The 24,897-nt window shown below is 37.8% G+C and overlaps 2 protein-coding genes and 1 long non-coding RNA gene across 8 annotated transcripts in view; 2 read left to right on the forward strand and 1 right to left on the reverse strand.

Annotated features, from left to right (window-relative positions):
- The window catches only part of USP53 (ubiquitin specific peptidase 53), a 78,020-nt gene extending 73,162 nt beyond the window's left edge, over positions 1-4,858 (forward strand). For 5 of the 6 annotated variants that reach the window (XM_037991348.2, XM_037991343.2, XM_037991336.2 and 2 more), the window contains 2 exons: positions 673-769; positions 1,686-4,858. In XM_037991348.2, coding sequence (XP_037847276.2) covers positions 673-769; positions 1,686-2,559 — 971 coding nt within the window. In that variant the 3' untranslated portion in view covers positions 2,560-4,858. The remainder of the gene's footprint in view (positions 1-672; positions 770-1,685) is intronic. The other variant, XM_073017599.1, reaches the window with a different exon arrangement.
- Positions 4,859-7,835: 2,977 nt separating this feature from the next.
- On the reverse strand, positions 7,836-10,074 carry ARLN (allregulin). The gene is made up of 2 exons (XM_007999671.3): positions 9,707-10,074; positions 7,836-8,127 (listed from the first exon to the last, which is right to left on the reverse strand). Coding segments are annotated over exons 1-2 (201 nt in total). The 5' UTR covers positions 9,907-10,074; the 3' UTR covers positions 7,836-8,126.
- Positions 10,075-10,109: 35 nt separating this feature from the next.
- LOC140712018 (uncharacterized) overlaps positions 10,110-24,897 on the forward strand; it is a 50,433-nt gene continuing 35,645 nt past the window's right edge. Inside the window, exon 1 of the long non-coding RNA XR_012093416.1 lies at positions 10,110-10,346. This is a non-coding gene — a long non-coding RNA (uncharacterized lncRNA). The remainder of the gene's footprint in view (positions 10,347-24,897) is intronic.

The following is a 24,897-nucleotide window of genomic DNA, read 5'->3' on the forward strand; positions in this document are numbered from 1 at the left end:
CTGTTTTCTCATCTGTAACATCAAGTTGATAGTCATTTCTTATTAAGGTTATTGTAAAGATTAAATGAAATATCCATTCTCACAACTTGAGTAAACAGTCAATAAATGGTAGCTAATTAGTAGTGGTGTATTTTATATGCTGTCATAATAACCTCCTACCAATTTTAATTCAGTTTAAATTCCTAATATTCCCATGAGGTAGGTAAAATGGATTATCATTATCACATTATATAAGTGAGGGAACTGAAATTTTAAGAAGTTAAGAGGCTTGTTTACCTACCCATAATTAGTGAGTCCAAACTTCAACTCAAGCCAACAATCTTCAAATGCAGGGTTTTTTCACTGTTAACACTTGGTCAGTAAAGATCTCATCTCAAGTAACAGGTGAAACACATACACCGATCTGCATGACCCAGCAGGAATAGCACTATTCTGTCACGGATGACACCCTCAAGTGATAATAAACTGAAGAAATTTTGCATAAAGCGTTAAAAAAAGAACTGCTATTTTGAATTGAGTCTTCAAGAATTCATTTTTTTTTAATTGGAAGAGTTTACCTGTTTATAGAAAGCTTTATGTAAATATAGAAAAGTATAAATGAAATAAATTCTGTAAGATAATTTAAATGATTTTGTTTTCCTCATCTCTTCTCCCCACCCCACCCAACCCTAGGCTTTAGAAAAGAACTCAGGAATTTGGAAGCAGACTATAAATCTCACGAATTCCACCCAGAATCACATTTACAAATAAAAAATAATTTGATAAAAAGGTAACCATAATTTTTTTCCCTAAATACATGTATTATAGGCACATTGTTTATCAGAAGGGCATAAATACATATTATTACTTTGAAAGCAATGGGTCTACAGTATTAAGATGCCTTTCTTATTGGGAATCGTTAATAGAATGTGGATCTAAGAATAGAGAGCTTACAAAGTACCAGGTACAGTATCTTGATTGTCTGTTTCAATCCTCACAGCATTCTTATGAGGTAGGTGATACTTTCCAAGAGAAAATTTGAAGCTTAGTTTGTAGTATCATTAACCCTCACCTTAGAAAATAACTATTACCTAAAGGTAATCTTGATTAAATTATTTTAAACTAGTATACGGCCAGGTGTGATATGGTGGTACATGTCTGTAATCCTAGCTACTGAGGAGGCTGAGGCAGCAGGATCACTTGAGGCCGGTTTAAAGCCATCCTAGGCAACATAGCAAGACCCTCGCCATAGCAAAATAAAATAAAGTAATATACTATACTACTACATATCAAAATTTAAGTACTTCTACCTCTGTTGCCTTTAAAGTTCAGAATGTTGGTGGGGAGATGTTTTAGGGTACTGTTTGACTGTTAACACTTTCCTCAAATTCTATATATTGTTACAAATAAATGTAATTTTAGTGTTTCAAGTTGAAGTGAGTTTTTAAAATTATATTTCTAATTATTAGAAATGGGATTCTGGTAATGATGGCTGTTTCTGGTAAACACATATTCTGACAGAAAGAGTTTGGATTTGGAGAGAGTTGAAAATGTTAATGGTTGCAAACATCTTTCCATTTTTGTGGTTTTGTTGTAAAAATAATATAAACTGTATTTTGGGAAAATCAAACTACAAAACTTTTTTTCCCCTAGTTTCACATATTTGCATAGGGTGTTCTAGCTTTGTTTTTATTTTCATATTTCAGATCACATGTACATGAAAACAATGGAAAGTTATTTCCTTCATCCAGTCTACAAATACCCAAGGACCATAATGCAAGAGAACATGTGCACCAGTCAGATGAACAGAAACTTGAAAAACCAAATGAGTGCAAATTTTCTGAGTGGCTTAATATAGAAAATTCTGAGAGAACAGGTTTGCCGTTTTGCGTTGATAACTCTGCTTCTGGGAAGAGAGTGAACAGTAATGAACCATCTTCATTATGGTCTTCACACCTAAGAACTGTTGGGTTAAAGCCAGCAACTGCTCCTCTCATCCTGCAGCAAAATATCATGGATCAATGTTACTTTGAGAACTCTCTATCCACAGAATGTATAATTCAGTCAGCCGGTAGATCTGATGGGTGTCAGATGCCAAAACTTTTTTGCCAGAATCCACCACCCCCTTTGCCACCAAAGAAATATGCTATAACCACTGTGCCACAGTCAGAGAAAAGCGAATCTACACCTGATATCAAACTTACAGAGGTGTTTAAAGCTACCTCTCATCTTCCGAAGCACAGTTTAAGTACAGCTTCAGAACCAAGTTTAGAAGTGAGTACACATGTGAATGATGAAAGACATAAAGAAACATTTCAAGTGAGAGAGTGTTTTGGCAACACACCAAACTGCCCGTCCAACTCCCCAACTAATGATTTTCAGGCAAACTCAGGTGCCGTTGATGGATTTTGCCAACCAGAACTAGACTCTATTTCTACCTGTCCAAATGAGACAGTTTCCTTAACTACCTATTTTTCAGTTGATAGCTGCATGACAGATACATATAGATTGAAATACCATCAGAGGCCCAAGCTCGCTTTTCCAGAGAGCAGTGGCTTTTGTAATAATTCACTATCTTAGAGTGAAAAAGGACTAGGATCTGTGTTACAAAATAATCTTGGTTCAAGCTGCCCTTCTGAACAAAGATATAAACCTAGCATACATTCTAATAGATAACTGGTAAAATTGACCAACTTTTACTTCTCAGAGGCCATTTAAATATAATAGGAACCTACTGACCAAACCTAGTGATACATAAAATTAAAGCCCGTGGCATTTTTAAAGTTGTTAATCACTATACATATGTATATGTGTATACACATATCTAATTTTATGATCAGTTTATTAGATATTTAAGAAATTCCCTTTGAATAGTCTTGGCATGCCGTGAAAAACAGAAAATCAGGGAGATATAATAATTCATTTGTTACATGCTACAGTTGAATAAAAATTAAATTTGTCCCCCTATTTTGTGGCCAGTAGACTGGGAAGCATGAAACTAACCAGTACTCATGTGTGGAGATTATAAACTATGCTAATTGAAAAGTACCAGGTGATACATAGCCTGGTACTTTTTTGTCAAAGAATTGCTTTATGAAGAAGCACTAATGGGTAACCAGAAAAGGGCTTCACCCATTTGTTTTTGACTTCTATGATAGTCACTGCATATGATCCCTTTAAGTGTCTTTAAAAAAATGACTTGTGAATTTGATAGCATTTGGGGAAAGAAAAGCCTTATATGATTAAAATTTGTAAATTTTCAAGGTCAGATAGAATTTAATTTTGCTCCTAGAACTTTTGTCTTCTGAGTATCTACCTAAATTAGGCCTTTGACTATTTATAGGTATTCATAAATACTACTTTAGCCATGTAAATTAAAAAGTTAAAATACTTAAACTTTAGTATATTTATTTATCTCGTTACTCTTTCTTCTAATTTTGTATGAAATACGAAAGATCTTTATTTTGGTTTGATTTACTTTGGGCTGCTAACCAGCAGTGTTAGGAATTAATGTAGGGCCCCCACTGGTATGTCACTGTCATTGCCTACATTTTCTTTGCTGTAATATTACCTGCTTATAGGTTGTCAACCCATTTTATCTGAATTTGAAAATCTACGTTTCCAGATTAAATTTCTACCTTTCATATAGAGTTTAATTTTAATAAAATGTTTAATTGAAGCATCCTTACCTTTTATCTACTTTGAACAAATAGTAATTTTACCCCAGCTACTTTTCATGAAGAGGGCTTTGAAAATTAAAGGAATTTTTATTATTATGGTAACCTTACGAGTAAAAATAAGTTACTTTTAATTGCCTTATTTCATTAGTTGTCATTTTATTTTGTACTATGCTGTTAAACTAATTGTGGTTTAGAATAGTTTTATGTTCACTCCAGATAACTGAGAAACAGAACAAAAGTTTTCCTTACATTCCTAAATGGATAAACCTCATAAATATAATTCAATAAACTAGTAAATGTAGCCACTTGACTGATTCCGTAAATCGTGTTAAAACATTCTAAAATGTTGTAAATAATTTAATGTGAATATTGTTAGATAAACAGAAAATAATTGCTTATAAAAGTCTAACTAAAAGTTTAACCAGTTACCAAGTCGTGGCCCAATTTTATCTTCTACCTATAGTTTTTACTAGCCTTTTTAAACTATAATAGTGAGTGATCATTACTTTATATTCTCATAAGTTAGAAATACTTGAATCCCAAATTAATTTTATCGTTTAAGAAAACTTATTTTTAACATAATTTTTTAGTATGGAGGGTTTGTAAATAAAGTTTGTAAACCTGTATTTGAAATACCAAAGTTTTTACTGCTTTTACAACACTGTAAAATACTAGAAAAATGGGCTTCAAGTTTTTTAATAGCTGTCAGAAAGTTTGTGTAGTTTTTTTTTTTTTTCTATTTGGTTAAGATGTGAGTTGGAAATGTATTATTTGAAACATTTAAACTAATTTTTGTATTTAACAGCAGTTTCAGAGATTTGTCTTTTCAACTCAGTTGAGTTGTAGACATCAAATAGAAGTCCAGTTTTGCCTCTTTTAAGTACTGTCCAGTTGAAACCTCCTGACTCATGTACTGCTACACAAACTAGAAACTGACCATTTATTGTTGATTTAACACTCCAAATACAGATCGATATATATATATACTAATCATTTTATTTCATGTAAAATTTTTACATCTAGGGTGCCTATTTATTTTTATAGATATTTTCATCCAGATATAAGCTCATAACTTTGTAAATAATTCAGCCAACAGTTGTAATGTTTAAAATACTTACCTTCACAATGTTATATTTTCATGTGAAATCAATTTCTTCTCATCCAAAAAAAATTTTAAGATAAACTGATTTTTAAGTTTATATGATTGGACTTCTCTTTGCATTCATGAACTGTGCGTCACCCTCCCCCCAACATGGATTACTATGGGTTAAGTCATGGATACTTGGAATTTCACTGATCATGAAATGTTATCTATCACAGGAAAAATCCTAAGAGTTAAACTCCAGCAAGGTCTAAAGCACAGCTCCTTAGAAAAGGAGTTGGCAAACTTTCTATAAAGATAGAAAATAATGTAGGCTTTGTGGACCATAATATTTCTGTAACAACTACTCAGCTCTGCCTTTGTAATGTGAAAGCAGTCATAAACAATATGTAAATGAATGAGCATGGCTGTTTTCCAGTAAAACTTTGTCAACATAGAAATCCAGATTGCATATAACTTTCATGTCATGAAAGTCTTTTTTTCCCCCCAATCATTTTAAAATGTAAAAAACATTCTTAGCGCACAGGCTGAAGTCTCCAAATGTACTCCCATGCCACTTATGGACTCAGTATTTGCAGCTCTTTACATCCTGAAACGTTCAGGTTAAGCCCCCTAAAAACTATCCCTTGAAACTGCTAATAAGCCAGTTCATTTCAAAAGGAACTACTAAAACAATCATTTCACTTATATAAAATGGTGTGAATTTACAAAAGAATTTATCAGAGTAAAGTCACATTGATTTTCTTTTGATGTCGTTTTTTATGTTTTGTTAGCAAGTTTGCAACTTCTTGGTGTTCCATTTATCCACTCCTTAAAAGCCTTCAAACTGAGGGTAATGTAAGCAGTCACTATACTTGCTATGGCAGTTTAATCGTAGGTACAATTTCTTATCTATAGGAAAGATTCAAACTTCATACTGCCACCAATTTTAAAAACTGCCAATTACAGTCATGTCATATTACTAAGTCAGGGTTCTCCATAGAAAGAGAATCAACAGGATATATATAGAGACATATAGAAATAAATTTATTATGAGGGATTGGCTCACATGATTATGGAGGCTGAGAAGTCCCACCATCTGCTGTCTGCAGACAGTAAGCCCAGGGAAGCCAATGGTGCAGTTCCCGTCCAAGTCCAAAGGTCTGAGAACCAAGGGGCCCTGCTCCATGTCTGAAAGCCAGAGAATCAGGAGAACCAATGTCCAAGGATAGAACATGGATGTCCCAGTTCAAGCAGAGAGAAGACAGAATTTGCCCTTCCTCTGCCTTTTTATTCCAGCCAGGCCCTCATGGGATTGGATGATGCCCACCCACAGTGGAGTGGATGGCTCTTTTTTATTTGGTCTACTGATTCAAATGCTAATCTCTTCTGCAAACACCCTCATGGACAAACCCAGAAATCTAGGCATCTTCTAGCATAATCAAGATGACACATAAAATTAACCTTCACACCAAGATCTCTTCATCTTCACTATACTAAAAATTTTCAGAGTATCTGGTAGTTGTGGTAGTAGGCTGATTTTAGGCTCAAAAAGACAGTATGGATTATGATCGGAAGTCTGTGTGTGACCTAACAGTAAACTATGTGAGAACTGTTCATCACCTCACAATCTCACTACCAGATAATTTGTTACAATAAAACCAAACTCAGCTATATAAGTAAACACTTACTAGACAAAACCATTAGCAAGCAGTGCAGAAACAGTTCACACAAATGATTTGGTAAACTCAGTGAAATCCCAGTTCTGTGTTCCCACAGATGTTTCAACCATACCTTCCATAGATGGTTCTGTTTAGGTTGATGCAGCAACACCTTAAAGGCATGATTGCTAACTTTATACTCGAAATTATATTCCAGACTTGACTAACTCTAAGAACCATTTTGAAAGGTAGGAAGATTTACACAGAGAGTTTACCAGATCTTATTCCCTGTTTAAAAGGGAAGGAAATATTCTCAAAATATTTAAGACAATTCATATATACTGAATGCAACTAATTTAAACAAGAGACCACTTTTACCATTCCTCATGTAAAGCCTTTAGGGCTAACAAGAATATTTTCTTTTTGAGACGGGGTCTCTGTTGCCCAGGTTGGAGTGCAGTGGCCCCATCTTGGCTCACTGCAACCTCCACCTCCCGGATTCAAGCAATTCTTATGTCTCAGCCTCCCGAGTAACTGGAACTACAGGTGCATGCCAACATGCCTGGCTAAATTTTTTGTATTTTTTAGTAGAGACAGGGTTTCACCAGGTTGGCCAGGCTGGTCTCACAACTCTTGACCTCAAGTGATCCACTGCCCTTGGCCTCCCCAAGTGCTGGGATTATAGGCGTGAGCCACTACGCCTGGCCAACAGTAATATTTTTTATTAGCTACTACAGCTTAGAGTAGCTGCTATGGGAGTGTGGCCTTTTTGATTAAATACCAGCTGATCAACCCCAGAATATAAATTCTTGTTTTATAACATTTAGATTTAAATAACAGTAAGAATGTAAGCTCTGTGAAGGCAAGAATGCCTTTTTGTTCTGTTCACTGCTGTGTCTAAAATAATGTCTGGCTCAAATATTTGTTGAATGAGTAAATATGCTGACTTCGCTGAAGTATTTAAGCAAGTTACAGATATTATAAAAATAAATGTTTTGGGCACAAGCACACTTAATACAACAGTAATAAAAAATAGGTTTGAAACACATAATCCTTCATTCTAGGAGGCTCAAGAATTTAAAAGGAAAAAAGGGGGAAGATACCCAGGTAAGAGGGCATGCATGCTAGCTTTCCAATACTTTGATATTACCTGCTTTTTCTAAAACTGTATCAACCTGTCACCCACCCATAACCTATCTTTTCATAACAGAGTCCAACTAAACCTAAAAATTAAAACTGGAACTTAGCCTCTATGCAATCTAAGAATACTTTGTTCCCTCTCTCAAAATCTTTCCCTGCTTTTGAATAATTGGCTTTTGAATTCATAAAAACCTTCCCTTATTAATCACCCTATTACTTGCATCGTATTAAATCCTGATCAACTCTTAAAACATTAAAAGACATTACTATATTTGTTAATGAATACACAAGACCTTTAAGTATAAATGCTTTTATATTCAGCCCCTGTAAAGCCATTAGATGTTGGAAAGTTTTTAAACACGAACCAAATGGTTTAATTTTAACAACTTAGCTAGGAATGGGTGAAATCCTACCCATTTAATAGAGTCCTGCAAATTAGAAACAAAGTGTAAAATGAAAGGAAGGGTCCCTTGGAGATGTGAAATTCTTCTGTTGAGAGTCTTGTCTTCTTTATTCAAGAAGTTTGTAGCCATTTTCAGAATTCACTCAAGAACCAACTTCTTAATTTAGATATCAGCAAACGAGTCTGTAAAAAGCAAGTATTTGTCAGCAATATTTGCTTTATCTTCCCAATTTTTAACAATTTATGCCTATTTACATATTGACAAAAGAAAAAGAAAAGCCTGGAACATTTCTTGTAAGGCCTCTATTTTCTATCCAGAGCTGAAAATTCAGGTCATAAACACACACACACACACACACACACACACACACACACACAGACACACACACAAAACCCACTGTATTTGAGATTATTAGTCTCTACCAAAATAGGGAGGGAGAGTAAAACTCTCCCTTTACAAATGGCTCGACGATAATTTTATACAAATCCCTATCCCTTTTGCCATCCTCCCCATTAATCCCTCTGGCTCCCCTACCCCCGTTTTTTTTGAGACAGGGTTTTGCTTTGTTCCCCCAGACGAGTATAGTGGCGCGTTCACAGCTCACTGAAGCCTCGACCTCCCCAGCTCAAGCAATCCTCCTGTTTCAGCCTCCCAAGTAGCTGGGACTAAAGGCGTGAGCCACTGTGCCTGGCCCTCTCTGTCTTCTCTAAGTTACCACACCATCCAAGAAATCAGACAGCGAGGCTTAAGACACTCAACTCTTGGTGAAAATATAGGATGGGGGTTGGGAAAATTGACTGCCTCTCAAGAAGTGAGAATTTCAGAAGTAACTCATAGGCATGGTGACTGAGAGGAGTTAACAGTGAGTGAACAATCAACTCCAAAGTCCAGGACAGCTGTCTAGATGGGCTACACCGCTCTTCTCCCATAGGAGCCCTCTTTCATCTTACTGCTTCTCTTTAGCTTGTTTCTTATCACCGTCTCCATTTGGTGTCCGCTTCCTCCTGCCCTATTCTTAGAGAATATCCTCTGCCAGAATTGTCTTTTCAGAGCGAGTGGCGATGAAAATGGAGAGCATGGGTTTTACAAATAAACTACAGAATTTTGTGACTTGGTGTTTTAGGATATGTGGATGTGTGTAAGAAAAGGACAAAGTGTCTCAGGTTTCTGGGAGGTAACAGTGGATAAAGTTGGGGTTTACTGAGATGGGAACACTGCAAGGCAAGTAAATTTGGGTAAGAAGCTGTTAAGAGTTCAGTTTTGGACATGTTAAGTTTCAGATAGCTGCGTAGTCTGCTCATGGTTAAAAAACAGCTGTATAGTAAAAAACAGCTTTCGCTGAGCACTTACTACTGCCAGGCAACACGCAAATCACTACGATCTCAATCTTCACTACACCCCTATGACCTGGGTCACTAACGGTCCCAAATGGTAGATGAAAAAATAAAGCTCCAAAAAGCGAAATAACTTCTCCGGTCGCTTCACGGTGCTGCAGGAACTCAAGCCTAGCTGGTTTCACTCCAAATCACGAGAAAATATGACGCCAAGTTTTCTCCACACTTCCTTGGAGACTCCCACGGACGTTCAAAAGAAGAACATTTTACTCCTAGTCCTTCTCCCCCACCCACCCGACTGCGCCACTCACCAGCTGCGTAATCTTGGACATATATAAACTCTGGAATTCAGTCCCCTCTCCGCCCAAAAGAGAGCAAATTATCTCTAAGCTCCTTACCACTCCAATTCTGCATTCAAGATACTCACCATGGCAAAAAATACACAAAGAGAAACACCACCACATCGAAAAGGATGAAGAGCCAGAGGTCCAACCAGTAGGAGTGTTTGGGAAGCCCGTTTGCCCCAGACCGAGGCCGCACATCGAGGTTCTGCCCCGCTCCCTCGCTCAAGCCTCGCCGCTCCCGGAGACCATCTCGACCATCAACACCCGGTGCGTCCACCTCCATCTCGCTTCTGCAGCTTCCTAACAATCCCAGAAACTGAAAATGCTTAGATTCCTGGACTTTGGTGTTCGCCGGACCGGAAACTGAGTGGAATCCGGCCGCCTGCGCAGTCCGCCACCCACCGGGTTCCGGAAAACACTCTGAGCCTACCCTTCCCAGCGCGCAGGCGCCTGGCCCGGCTTTCCGCTGCCTACGTGACAGCGGACAGGAAGCGCGGCCTCCGCTTTGACACTAAGTGAGTGGGCCCGCCTACTTCTGCCTCGCGGCGTCCCAGGCCGCAAGGTGGTTATTCAGGTTTCGTTGGAAGAAATACACTCTCGTCCCACTGAAAGGCCCATTCCAGTCAGGTGATGGACTCCTCCCTGGAACTGCCCAAGGTCACCTCTCCTATCCCTGTATTCCGTTTGGATTCTTATGCCAACGTGTTAGGAAGGACCTCTCTGGTGGGTTTTGTACTGTCTCTAGCATTTTACACTTAGTATTTGAAACACCACCTATGAGGTGGACGTCCTACGCACAGGACTGAGTTTCCAAAAGGGCCAGAGACCAGCACGTATTTGCAGGTACTTCAAGGGAGTGGGTTTAAGAATAACCTGGCCACGCCCCCTGTAATCCCAGCACTTTGGGAGGCCGAGGCAGGCGGATCACGTGAGGTACGGAGTTCGAGACCAGCGAGGCCACCATGCTGAAATCCCGTCTCTACTTAAAAAAAAAAAAAAAAAAAAAAAAAAAAAAGTACAAAAATTAGCCGGGCGTGGTGGCGGGCGCCTGTAATACCAGCTACTCGGGAGGCTGAGGCAGGAGAATCGCTTGAACGCGGGAGGCGGAGGTTGCAGTGAGCCGAGATCGCGCCACTGTTGCACTCCAGCCTGGGCGACAGAGCGAGACTCCGTCTGGGGGGAAGAGGGGCGGGGAAGAATAATCCAAAGGTTATTTGACTTTGAGTGTGAGCCTCAGCAAGAATAGAATGCTAGCAGGAAGAAAATGACCCATACTGCCTGGATTTTACCTAGTGGGTCCAATTTCAAATATTGTCTTTCTTTTCACATGATTCCTGAATTGTTCAGAAAATATAGGCACCCAGATATATGTGGTTCTCTTAGTGCATAGTAAATGGAGATAAGACTGTAGTTGTGTTTTTACAGAAAGTCATTAAATCGTCATAAAACTTCTTTGAAGGGGCTGTACTGCATTTTATAGAATTAGAAAATGAAACACAAAAGGAGTGAATTGTCTAAGGTTACTAAAAAAATTATAAAGCCTAAAATTAACTCCAAATCCAGCAGTCTTAAAGCTGTTCCATAGCTTCCTAGCCTTGCTCCAATTGGCCTCCAAATCAATTGCCAGGTTTTAGAGACAGAGATAGTGTATGACCTTTCAAGAAAAATGCTTTGTAGATTCTGGGATGAAAGGGTCATTACCTGATAATTAGATTGCGTGCTGTAATGCAGATTGTCTGATGGTAGTAGACAAAAAGACCCTGGGCATAAGTGGCATTGAATCTTTACAAAAATTAGGAAAGGCAAGTAAACAATTGCCCCTACCGGAGATGGAAGCGTTCTTCTTGCTGACAAGGTAGGATCAATTACTCCTAGTTATTGAAGTAGGATTGATAAAAAATTATTGAGATTATTAGTGATGAATAAGCATGACATAAACTGAACAGGTCTTGAAGTGGTTTTAAACTAGTCCTTGGCCCAGAACCACATGCTCATCATGAGGAGATGTTGATAGTATAATCTGATCTTGAGTCAGGAACGTCTGTCAGACTTGGAAGAGTAACTAATGCAAATAAGGAGGGGTTATTTTAACTAAATTCAGTTGAAAGATTCTATTTCCGACTTTACCTTGTAAGAGTCCCACTCATTGTTGATTATTCCACATTACAAAAATGAGTTTAGAGTGTGTTGTGGCTGGTTTTGAACTACTAGCCTCAAGTGATCCTTCTGCCTTGACTTCCCAAAGTGCTGGGATTACTGGCATGAGCCACCTTGCTCCATTGGCATTTGCCATTGTCGAAGCAATTTAAATTTTAAAAAGTACTGTACAGAAATCCAGGTTCACTGTCAATCATCTACTCCTCTGCACTTGTCCAACCACCTTGAACTTTCTACCTCACATGTTCAAGTGAAAAATATGCACTAGGGACTACAGATTGAATCATTGCACTGTAACCATGAGCCAACACTTCCATAATTCTGTCAGCAAAATTAATCTGATTGGGCTGGGGTGGAGAAGGTGGTGCATGAAAATGCTATAACCATCAGGCCAAAGACAGCTAAGTGCTTTTAAGAAGACGTTACAAACCTTCTGAACTTCAAGTGCAATAAGTTCTCAGGAGGGAGATGATGGTGAATTTTGCTTTAACCTAAGGGATAATGCAAATTTTTCTTATGCAGCTCTCAAACCAGTATGTCCATGTGATAAAGCATCCTTGTGATCATCCTAGGAATTAAATTAATTTTACAGAACAACCTCTCAAACAGTGGAGAATTTCGTTACTATAATTTTCATCTGGAAGTATGTGTGTTTCTCTTAAATTATTCTTTCTCATCTTAATTTCATCTTTTCTTCCTTTTCAAATTGAGTACCTGTCCTAACAACAACCCTACCACAGGTTGCTTCTCCATCTTCAGGGTCATTTTATTTATTCATTTTGTTGTCATTGTTCTCTTAAATTCTTTTTTTTTTTTTTAAATAGAGTCTTGCCCTGTTGTCGCCCAGGCTGTAATGCAGTGGCATGATCTTGGCTCACTACAACCTCTTTTTTTTTTTTCTGGAGACAGAGTCTTGCTCTGTCACACAGGCTGGAGTGCAATGGTGCGATCTTGGCTCACTGCAACCTCCGCCTCATGGCGTCAAGCGATTCTCCCTGCCTCAGCCTCCCGAGTTGCTGGGATTACAGGTGCCTGCCACCACGGCGGCTAATTTTTATATTTTTAGTAGAGACAGAGTTTCGCCATGTTGGCCAGGCTGGTCTTGAACTCCTGACCTCGGGTGATCCGCCTGCCTCAGCCTCCCAAAGTGCTGGGATTACAGGCATGAGCCACTGTGCCTCAGCTGTTCTCTTTCATTCTAACTCCTTTGTATATCTTCCATAGTTTTCTTTGTTTAAGAGTTGTACTATCTGCTGGGCGCTGTTGTTCACACCTGTAATCCCAGCACTTCAGGAGGCCAAGATGGGTGAATTGCTTGAGCCTAGGTGTTCAAGACAAGCCTGAGCAACATGACAAAATCCCATCTCTACAAAAAATAGTTAGCTGAGTGCTACACCTGTAGTCCCAGCTACTCGGGAGGCTGAGTTGGGAGGATTGCTTGAACTGTGATCGTGCCACTGCACTTCAGCCTGGGTGACAGAGCAAGACTCTGTTCCCTCCCTGCTCTAACAAAGAAAGAGTTGTACTATCATCCTAACTAGGTTGCACCTTTTATCTTTATCTTGGCCTTAGCAGTTCCCACCTTTATACCCACTATTAATCTGGCTGCACTCTACTCAGCCAACCTGGTACCCAGGAAACATTCTTTGCTCCAGTCAGAGTGCTTTCTTCCATTTTCCTCATGGAAGCTATTCTCTTGGCCTCTGGGCTTTGGTGCATGTTTTTCCTGTTATACTGGAAATATAGTATATTTTTTCCAGCATTGGGGATTGCTTTCTCACCTGTCTAAATCCTACTCATCCTTTGGGGCCCAACTTAAAGTGCCAACTTCATAAAATTTCCTTCACTACAATTCACACTGATCTCTCTATTCTTGGTATTTCTACATACCAATTGTGAAAACTTCACATTTACAAGTCACATTTAACTTGTCTCCACCTTCTATGTCATGTTTCTTCTTGGAGAGAGTGTTATTTTCTCAAGATGAAGGCAGTGAATGAAATATTTGTTTCCATAGATTTTTGCCTTCCTTTGGCACCTATTATTTCCCTCTACATTCTGTAATGGCCTCGTATTAATGGAGCTATTTGTTAGATTGGTCATCTTTCAAAATTTCCCTACCTCTGGCTCAAAAAAACACTGAAATTTTCTTGATATTGTCTGGCACATTGGCTTGCTTTGTAGGAATTTTATGTAGATTTTCTCTCCTGTTAGAGTATTAAGTTTTGTTAATTTGTTTTGAGACAGGGTATTGGTCTGTCACACATGCTGGGGTGCAGTGGTACAATCAGAGCTCATGGCAACCTTGAACCCCTGGGCTCAAACAATCCTTCCACTCAGCTTTCCCAGTTGCTAACACTACAGGCACACACCACCATGCCAGGCTTGCTTTTTATTAATGTTTATTTTTGTAGAAATGGGGTTTCACTATGTTGCCCGGGCTTTTCTCAAACTCCTGGTTTCAAGTGATCCTCCTGCTTCAGCCTCTCAAACTGCCAGGATTACAGGCATAAGCCACAGAACCTAGCAAGTATTAAGTGTTCTTTAAAGGAAAGACAGTATTTTTGCCATCTTGCAATCTCCACAGCTCTTCGAACAGTGTCTTCCACATGGAAGAAATTTAATATGTATTCAACAATATTTTGTTATATTCTGCAACCACTAACACAATCCCAGTCAAAAAAATACTTGTAAAATTTTGTGTTTTAGAACATAATTGTGTATGATACCAGTGGGATCTAACACTACTGATCTGTACTCTCAGCGGGGATACTTTCTGAGATGTTTTGAAGTACTAGTAATGGATATGTGCCAATCTTTTCCCCTTTGTGGATTTTCCTTCTTTAATTTCAGTCAATACTTTTTAATACCTGCTGTGTGTCAGGCATTGTCCAAAGAGCCATAAGAGATACAGAAGCAATACCAACTGATTCATTAAAAATACTGACTGAGGACATATAACAGAACAGTGAAGTTTTCAAACAGCATCACAGAGCCTTGGGTTCTGCATAATGATTTGGGTATTTGGAAGGCTGAGCAGAACTGGCTGTGAACACGCTAGTCAGATACAATTAAACCTCTTTGTGCTACTTACTTATACGTATATAAACAGACTTCAACCATAAAAACTTAGTTTTGCTTATATTTTAGAGTTTCATACAAGATTTTATTTCAAAACAAAGCATCCTTCTGCTTTTAAAAGTTTAAAAACAACTTCAGTAGAGCAGAGCTTGATTAGTAGGCACAAATGACAAAGATGTTGAAACCTACAACTTTGAACTTTCGTTAAGCTAATCATCAGCAATCAACCTGTGATTTGTTTTATTGAAAGGTGTTAGAGAGGCAGTCATTGAGGATGGAGTTTCAAAGGTTAGTCAATACGTGACGTGTTTTTATCTCGTAAGATTATAGGTTTCCACGCATAGGAAACCTGTGCTTGGAATCAACACCTAGGCTTGGAATTAAAAAGCTGTTAATTTAGAATAAATAAATGGGTGCTAAGGTGATCATTGCTATATATAAAATATTGACCAGAATTAGACTTGTAAGTGTGACAACTGTAACCATGTTAACAGAAGTTATCCTTGAAAGATGGGATCACAGATAGTTTTCTTCTTTGTGCTTTTCCATATTTTTCAAATTTTCTCAATGAAAATGCATTTTATTAACTAGAAGTTGGAAAGTTTGTTGGGAAAAAGTAAATCAGAAAATAAGCAAGAGATTGTCTAGTCCAAAATTATTGTTCAACTGTTTATGACATCACACAGGCAGTAGACACATAAGTATCAAGGGGCTTTAATTATTTATAATAGTGCTTTTTAAACTAAATTTCATGGAATGCTGTGATTCCTCAGGGATTACTCAAGGACCAACATGGAATGGAAGAGATGGATGCAGGGAATGTGACTTAAGGCCTCTACTGGAGAAGCTCAGCTTTCTTGTTCATGTCTATAAATATGCCTGTTGGAGAACAGATTTATTGGTGGTTTTTTTTTTTTTTCTTTTTTTTTTTTTCTGTTCTAGTGAAAGCTAGTGTCAAAAGTCACCTTGGGTGACCCGTGTTCAAAATGGTGGAATAGCCACTCCAAGTTTCTGCCCCTCCACAGCAGCATTGAAAAACAAGCAAAAGCTGTCTGAAATAACTTTGTCAGAATGCTGGAAAACAGTCAAAAAGTTTACAGCAACCAAGAAATTGCTGAATCAAAATATATGAAGCAGACATTGACAGAATTGAAGGGGGAAATAGACAGTTTTACAAAAATTTTTGGAAAGTTTCATATTTCACTTTTAATAATAGGTAGAACATTTAGACAGAAGAGCAATAAGAAAACAGGGGACTTGGACAACACTATAAACCAACTATACCTAACAGACACATATGGAACTCCATCCAACAGCAGCAAAATATGCAGTCTTATCAGGTATACCTGAAACATTCTCCAGGATATATATTAAGGCATAAAAGAAGTTTCAACGAAGTTTTAAAAATTGAAGTCAGAAAGGTCTCTGACAACAATGAAATGAAGTTAGAAGTTAGTAACAGAAGGAAAACTGGAAAATTCACAAACGTGTGGAAATTTAACATACTCTTAAACAACCAGTGGTTCAAAAAGGATATCATAAGGGAAATTAGAAAATACTTAGAGACAAATGAAAATGAAAATGCAACTTAGAAAAACTTGTAGATTGCAGTGAAGACAATCTATAGCTGTAAATGCCTACATTAACAAAGAAAGATCTCAAATCAACCTAACTTTACAACATAAGGAAATAGAAAAAGGAGAGCAAAGTAAACTCAAAGCTATCAGAATACAGGGAATAATAAAGATTAGAGCAGAGATAAATGAAATAGTGAATACAAAACCCATAGAGGGAAACAATGAAACCAAAATTGGTTCTTTGAAAAAGATCAGCAAAATTGGCAAAACTTTAGCTACACAAAGAAAAAGGTGAGAAGACACAAATAACTAAAATCATAAAGGAAAGTGTACATATTACCACCAAACTTTACAGAAATAAAAAGGATTATAAGACAATACTATGAACAATTGTATGTCAACAAATTAGATAACTTAGATGAATAGAAAAGCTGGACAGACCTATAACAAGGAAAGAGATTCAATCAGTAATCAAAACATTCCAACAAAGAAAAGTCCAGTAGTAGATCACTTCTCTGGTGAATTTTATCAAACATTTAGAGAAGAATTAACTCTGTTGTTACTCAAACTCTCCCAGTAAATAGAACTGAGAGAGCACTCTCTAACTCATTCTATTAAGCTAGTACTCTCATACTAAGGCTGATAATGACATCACAAGAAAAGAAAATTATAAATATTGCACACCCATGTTTATAGCAGGACTTTTCACAATATCCAAGAGGTGGAAGCAAGCCAAATGTCCATCATCAGGTGAATGGATTAAAAAATGTATTATGTACATACAATGGAATATCATTAAGCCTTAAGAGGAAGGAAATCCTGTCAAATGCTACAACATGGATGAAACTTGAGGCCATTATCCTAAATGAAATAAGCCGGTGATAAACAAATACTGTATGATTCCACTTACATGAGGTATCTTAAGTAGTCAAATTCCTAGAAACAGAAAGTAGAGTGGTGGTTACCAGGGGCTGGGGACAGAAGGAAAAGGCCAGTTGTTTAATGGGCGTAGAGTTGTAGTTTTGCAAGATGAAAACGTTTTGCAGATCTGTTTCACGACTGTATGAATATGTTTCACACCACTAAACTGTACTTTTGAAAATGGTTAATATGGTAAGTTTTATGTTATATGTTTTTACCGCTATAAAAAATTACAGACCAGTATCCCTTATGAATATAGATACAAAAATTCTCAAAAAGTGCAGGGCACTGTGACTCATGCCTGTAATCCCAGCACTTTGGGAGGCCGAGGTGGGTAGATCATGGGTTGAGGAGTTCAAGACCATCCTGACCAAGATGGTGAAACCCCGTCTCTACTAAAACTACAAAAATTAGCCAGGTGCAGTGGCAGGCGCCTGTAATCCCAGCTACTTGGGAGGCTGAGGCAAGAGAATTACCTGAACCCAGGTGACAGAGGTTGCAGTGAACTGAGATCGCACCACTGCACTCCAGCCTGGGCAACAGAGTGACACTCCGTCTCAAAAAAAAAAAAAAAGAATCAGTCTCAAAAAAAAAAAAAAACAAAAAAAAACCCCAAAAATTCTTAAAAACTACTAGCAAACCCAAACCAACAGCATATTAAAAGGATTATATACCATTACCACGTGAGATTTATCCCAGAAATGCAAAGATACCTCAACATAAGAATGTCAATTAGTGTAATATGCCACATTAGTAAAACAAAGGGAAAAAAGACAAACATTTCATTTCAATTGAGCAGAATAGGCATTTGGTAAAATCTGATACCCTTCCCTAATAAAAACATGCAGAAAACTGGGAATAAAAGGGAACTTCCTCAACTTGATAAAGGGTATTATGAAAAACCCACAGCTAACATAAAGCAACAACAACACAATAGAGAAGTTGCACTTCATCAAAATTAAAAACTTTTGGGCATCTAAGTACACTATAAAGAAAGTAAAAAGACAATTTACAGAATGGAAGAAAATATTTGTAAATCATATATCTGATAAAGATTTAATATACAGAATATATAAAGAACTACAACTCCACAACAAAAAGAACCCGGTTAAAAAAGTACTGATCAAAGGACTTGAACAGACATTTCTCCAAAGACGATATACAAATAGCCAACATGCAGTTGAAAATATGCTCTACACCATTAATCATTAGGGAAATGCAAATCAAAATCACAATGAGGTGCTGTTTCACATCTACTAGGATGGCAATAATAATGTAATAATAGTACAGAAAAAAACAAGGGTTGGCAAGGATGTGGAAAAACTTAAATCCTTTAACATTGGTGGTGGGAATGTAAAATAATGGAACCATTATGGAAAGTAGTTTAGAGATTCCTCTAAAAGTTAAAGAAGAACCATATGACCTAGCAATCCTGCTTTTAGGTATATATCCCAAATAATTTAAAACAAAGACTCAGATACTTGTACACCAAGTATACACCAAGTATGCTGTTTCATCGCAGCACTACTAACCATAGCCGAACAGTAGAAGCAACTCAACTGTCCATAAATGGATAAACAAAATGTAGTTTTATGTATCTTGAATTATTACTCAGCTCTGAAAAGGAATGAAGTTCTGATATGTGCTACAACATGAATGATTCTTGAAATAATGCTAAGTGTTTTAAAATAATGTTTGAAAAAACACTGAATGAAATAAGCCAGACACATGTAAAAAGACAATCTATAGAATGGGAGAAAATATTTGATTTTTTGGGGGCTTGGGAGATGGGGTAATTATTTGTTATTGCTTAATGGTAAGTTGCTGTTTGTGGTTATGAAAATGTTTTAGAAATAGATGGTGGTGATGATTATGCAATATTATGAATATAATTAATAGTCACTGAATTGTATATACAACATAGTTAAAATGGCAAATTGTATATTATATGTGTCTTACCACCTTAAAAGAACCCCCCACCCCCCAAAAAAGAATATTAATGCTTGACAGTCTTCACCTTCCCCACAACAAAAAGTCACATTCGTCTTCATTAGGGGACTAAATCAACCTTAAAGTTCTAAAACAGATAATTCCTGTAATTTATTAAATTGGACTCTCTGGAAGCAATCAGGGTAGCAATTCTTAAATAAATAATTCTCTTTATATATTTTTATATATAGAGAGAGGGAGAGACAGGGTCTCACTGTTGCTCAGGCTGGTCTCAAACTCTCGGCCTCACATGATTCTTTCACCTGGCCTCCCAAAGCACTGGGATTTCAGGTGTGAGCCACCACACCCGGCTTTTGCCTTTATATCTTAAGTGAGACTCTTTAAGGTCTTAAGAGGTGAATTTTTCAGGTGCTGAGAAAATTAAAGTAGAAAAGCTTAGAAGACACTGGGTCTGTGAGGTAGAGGACACCTAAGCCCTTTTGGCCCCCATGTTCCAGCTGATAGCCAAAAGGTAGTGATAGATATGAAAGGAGGAGGTTCTGCTGCCAGCCAAACCCCAGTATTCCAGGACCCATGGTAAGACTTTGAGGACACCTTCTAGTCCAGTACTTTGTTCTCAGATCTGATTGAACAAGTCCAGATGCTTCAGATAATGGCTTTTTGTGATAGCCTCAGGTTATGCCATTCTTTACTCCCTGAAAGGAGTATGAAAGTGGAAAACCTCAAGTACTGTTGCGTGAAGAATGAGCTAGTGTACCCTCTTCTAGGTGCAGAGTACAGTTGACAGTGTAGGTATTGTTAGACTTCCATGAGGATTTCTTTTGAAAAGATGTTCCCATGCTTAAAAAATAAATGACAAATTTAGAGTATTCTCAGAGTTCAAAAGAAAAAGTGTATTTTCCCCCTATTTTCTATGTTGGCAAGTAGGCCACATAAAGGTGCAGTTCTGTTCGTTTAAGCTGTTGGAGTATTGCAATAGGTACTTCAAAGTTGGGGAAATGTTACTTGATTTTGAAAAGCATGAGGCATAGAAGGTAAAAGATGACACCAAAAAGCTAACTTAGATCAACTTAAGAGGGATACAGATTCATGGTTCATTAGTGGTCAGAGTTATAGAATGTAGGAATAGTACATCTGTGGTGTTTTTCTCTGTTTCTTCATCATTCCCATGCACACTAAATTTCATAAACAACTTTCTTTTCATAGAGTGACTCTTGCCTGGGGATTAAGGGTACTCCCTAGGAACCTAAGGGAATGAGTAAAATGACCCCCACAGGAAGACAAGGCTACTCTCCCTATTGTGAGAATGACTTCATCAATTTGTAACTCAGTCGGACTAAATATATCGATCATGTGTTGGTTTTATAACAACTAGAAACTGGGAAGAATAGAGTTCATAAAGTTTTCAGTATTGTTGCCTCACAAAATAATCCTTCAGAAATTCCAGTTCAAAAGATAGAAGGAGTCTATTGCTTGTTTCATAATGCTTATTTTGTTACGTTACTCTCTTCTTCCTCAGCTAGAAACTTTGAGCCCCCATAGGCTATGCTAATTAGGCTCTTTATATATATTTTTGAGACAGAGTCTCTCCCAGCCTGGAGTGCAGTGGCATGATCATGGCTCACTGCAGCCTTGACCTCCTGGGCTCGAGGGATCCTCCTGCCTCAGCCTCCTGCGTAGCTGGGATTGCAGGTGTGAGCTACTGTATCCAGCCCTAGACTGTTTATATTACAGAGCCCAGGAACACTTAGTGTAATTCCAAGGCTCTTTTAAGACTGTCACTGGCTCAAGGATCCAAATCCAGGGCTCTGACTAAAACATACTTAGAATGGTTCATTCTCTCACTCGCTTCAGGGTGTTGCTCAAATGTTACCTATTCAGTGCTATCCGAGTCTCTATTTAAAACTACATCCGTGATCTCACCTCTGACACTCCACATCCCTCTTTCTGGTTTTATTTTTCTCAATAGCACTTATATCTATCTAATGTACTATATATTTCACTTCATTCTCTTGCTTGTTATCTGTATCCCTTCCATGATGACAGGGATTTTTGTCCGTCTTGTTCTTTGTCGTATCTGTAACACCTATATCAGCACCTGGCATATAGTGCCTGCATGTAAGTCATGCTTAATACATATTTGATGGATGATATTTTGAATGAAAATTTATCTACATAACCACATTAAGTAAAATTGAATTTGGACTCTAGGACGACTGCTTGGGTCCAAATTCTGGTTCAGCGACTTACGGCTGTTGACCTTGGGCAAGTTATATAACCTCTCTCTGCCTCAGTTTTCTCATGTGTAAAATGAGACTAGCAATAATTGTTCTTATTATATAGACTTTGTTGTGATGACGAACTTGAATTGGTATGATAAAGCACTTTGAAAAATATCTGGCACATTGGAAACACCATGTATTAATAAATGTTAACTTGTAGTGGTAGAAGGAGTTGCATTTTACTGTATCTGAGTTAGTGCTATGTTTTATAAAGAAAGCATTTATTTAGATTTTATGATTTCCCGCTTGTGTGTAGGAGCCAATTTGTACGAAAATAAGGATGATAGGAGTCTGAAATGTGAGTTAGGCCCTCTAAGAATTCAAGAAAGTCCATACAATCAAGCATCTTATGAAAAATAGTTCAATGGAAAGTATAATTCAAGATAGCATATATTTCTATGAGAGCCTACCTTTACTCCTTTATCATACTTATCACAATAATTTTTACTTGTTCAATATGTCTTCCATGTCTAGATTCCAGGGTAAGCTTAGATTTGAAGTTCCATGAAACCAAATAGATTAGTCTTGTCCACCACTAAAACTCATGTCATATTTAGCACATGATAGGTGCTTGATGCATATTTGGTTAAAGGAATATATATTCTTGGCTACTCAGAGTACAAGGAGCCTATACTGAACAAGTTATCTTTTTATCCACCAGAAGCAAGAATTCATTACTTCCACATCTAAAAATGTTATCTCACCCCTCTTTTCTTCTATCCAGTTTTTGTTTACTAGAACTTATCATGGCTGCTTTTACCTCATGGCCTCTGTTGTTTGCTTTTCCATCTGTATCTTTTAACTTTTGCCCATCATTACTAGCTAATGACTTTTCCTGTGTATTGAAGTCAAATTCTCAACAGACACCCTACCTGGTTTTAATTAATGAGAATTATTGGTCTTGGACAAAGTTCTATCATTGGCTGCTCTCAAGTATAGAAATTGACTGCCCTTGGATCAGGTGGCCATTTTTGACCTAATCAGATATGGCTACAGTGATCTGGTTCAAAATAAGTTTATCTGTTTGTAAAGAACAACAAGGGCTGATTCCCTCAGTAGATCTTCTGGGTATAAGAAAGAATAGGGAAAGCTGGCTTTCTGAGGCTGAGGCTGCTCAGCATGCCCCAAATTATAATCATTAATATTTACTATGTGTTAGAGGGATACAGTGTAGGGTATAGATATAAGACCCTATCCTTGTCCTCATATAGCTCACAAACTAGAGGAGGCAGGCAAGCAGATTGAATTCAGAGTAATGGTATTGCTGGAGTTGAACACCTTGTACCGTGGGAACACGCAGGACAAACAGTCTGGACTGGGATTATGAAATAACCTCCATCTTCACCGAGGTTTCTGTGTTCCGAGTATATGTTAAAGAGAGGAAGTTCTGTGTCACATTTGTGCCCTTCAGTGTCCTTTAAAAAAAAATCTTGTTAAAAAGTTTCTAAATTGAAACCAAGAAATGACATTGAGCATATACTCCTTTACCTAAAGGATGTTTTGTTTTCAAGTTTAGGAAGAGTACTGTTCTTTGACTTTCAGGTGTTTTCTCCAGTGAATATAGTGAGTGTGCCAGAATCGTTTGATAAGAACGAGTTTCACTACCTGTAATCTGAGAGATGTGGCTTTGAAACTGGACTGACATTTAGGGAGCACTTCCTTGCCTGCCCTCCTTCAGAGTTCTACTACTCCTTCACTTCACAGCAGTTCTAACTACTAATTATTTAAGCTCCCTCTTTCATTCCTGGTAATCTTGATTACATGGCAGGGAGGACTTCTCGCAATCTGTCATTCTAATGGAATCTTCAATGAGGATATATATGGATGAGAGAAGCCCTCTGGAACACTGTGCTTTATCCATGACTATTGATTTCCACCGTTTGCTCCTAACTTTCATCTTCTGCCATTGTCTTGCATACTCTTCTTTTCCAGTCAATTCTCCAGTAAAATCTGTTCCAGACAATAGCCTGAAGGTTGGTCATCGGGCCTGAAGGCAATATACAGCATCCTGCATTATTAGCACACACTGAGTGAAAGTATAACCCTACTCTAGATGACCATCCAATGCTGAAGATGATGATGCTGTTCTTGATACTTTGATTCAGACCCAAGATGAGCCTGAGAATTTGTATCCATTTGAGGAAATTCTTAACGACCTAAGTATCTCTACCAATAATGTTCATCATTAAATACTTCCTGCCTGGCACATAGTGCTTTTTTAAAATTATTTTTTGTTCAATAAATGAAAGCAGTTTTAGTGGATCAGTTCAAGAGGAGTCTTTGTATTAGCTTTGTTTAATATGGAGTTTGGAACTGAAGAAACATTTAATAATTATTGTTTTAAAGTATAGGATATGGTATATCAGACCTTCTGGAACACTCCCTAGACACAAATGCAGCAGAGACTGCATTGGAAACCTCTGAAAGAGTGTATCCTTGGCCAGCAGATGGCATTCTAATACTATAGTTTAGAGAAAGCAAGTAGCAAAAGGTAAAGAAGCACTTTATAATGTTGAAGTGACCATCTATCTCCTTTTTCCCCTCCCCATCCCCACATAACTTTATCTCATTTCCATTTTATCCCAGGCAACTATCTTTTCCATCCATCCACCCCTCTTTAGGTGCCTAGAGATATCTTACTGCCATGCTCTCTAGTTCCTCATAGGAAAATATCTTTTGTACTTATTAATAATCAATCCATAGAAATAGGACCAGCCACATAATTTTCAGGGCCCTGTGTAAAATGAAAATGCAAAAGTTGTTCAAAAAGTATTGAGAATTTTAGGACAGTAAGAGAAGAGCATTAAACCGAGCACAGGGCCCTCTGAGCCTGCATAAGCCATACACCCAAGAAGCCAACCATACTTTATAATGTAAATATTTCCCTCTTCCCAGTCTACCTTCCATTATTCTAATGCCCTGTCCCCTGTGACCCGCACTAAAAGGGCTGCTTAAGAAAGGAAGGAATCACTAAATGTTATTGAGACATCATAGAATCTTAGCACTGAAAGAAAATTTAGGGATCTAGTTCAATTCTCTCATTTTAAAGATGATTAAACTACATTCCAAAGAGATGAAGAGGCTCTCCCAAAGTCCCCAGCTAGTTATGTCTCAGACTGGACCGGATCTAAGTATTCTCATCTACCAGGCCAAGGCTCATTCTCTCACGCAGACTCCATGAGAGGTATTTTAAGAAACGAGTTTTCCCATCTGCTCAGGATATACTTTGCCCCATTTTCTCTACAAGAGAAGGGTACATGTTTGTGTTACATTTGAGTACCAGGTGTGTGCTGGGCATTACACTCG

Source organism: Chlorocebus sabaeus, chromosome 7 (genome assembly GCF_047675955.1).
Source record: "Chlorocebus sabaeus isolate Y175 chromosome 7, mChlSab1.0.hap1, whole genome shotgun sequence".
Lineage (NCBI taxonomy): Eukaryota > Metazoa > Chordata > Mammalia > Primates > Cercopithecidae > Chlorocebus > Chlorocebus sabaeus.

Excerpts from the sequence above, each read along its gene's own strand:
- ARLN (XM_007999671.3), bottom strand. The coding sequence starts at position 9,906 with ATGGAGGTGGACGCACCGGGTGTTGATGGTCGAGATGGTCTCCGGGAG.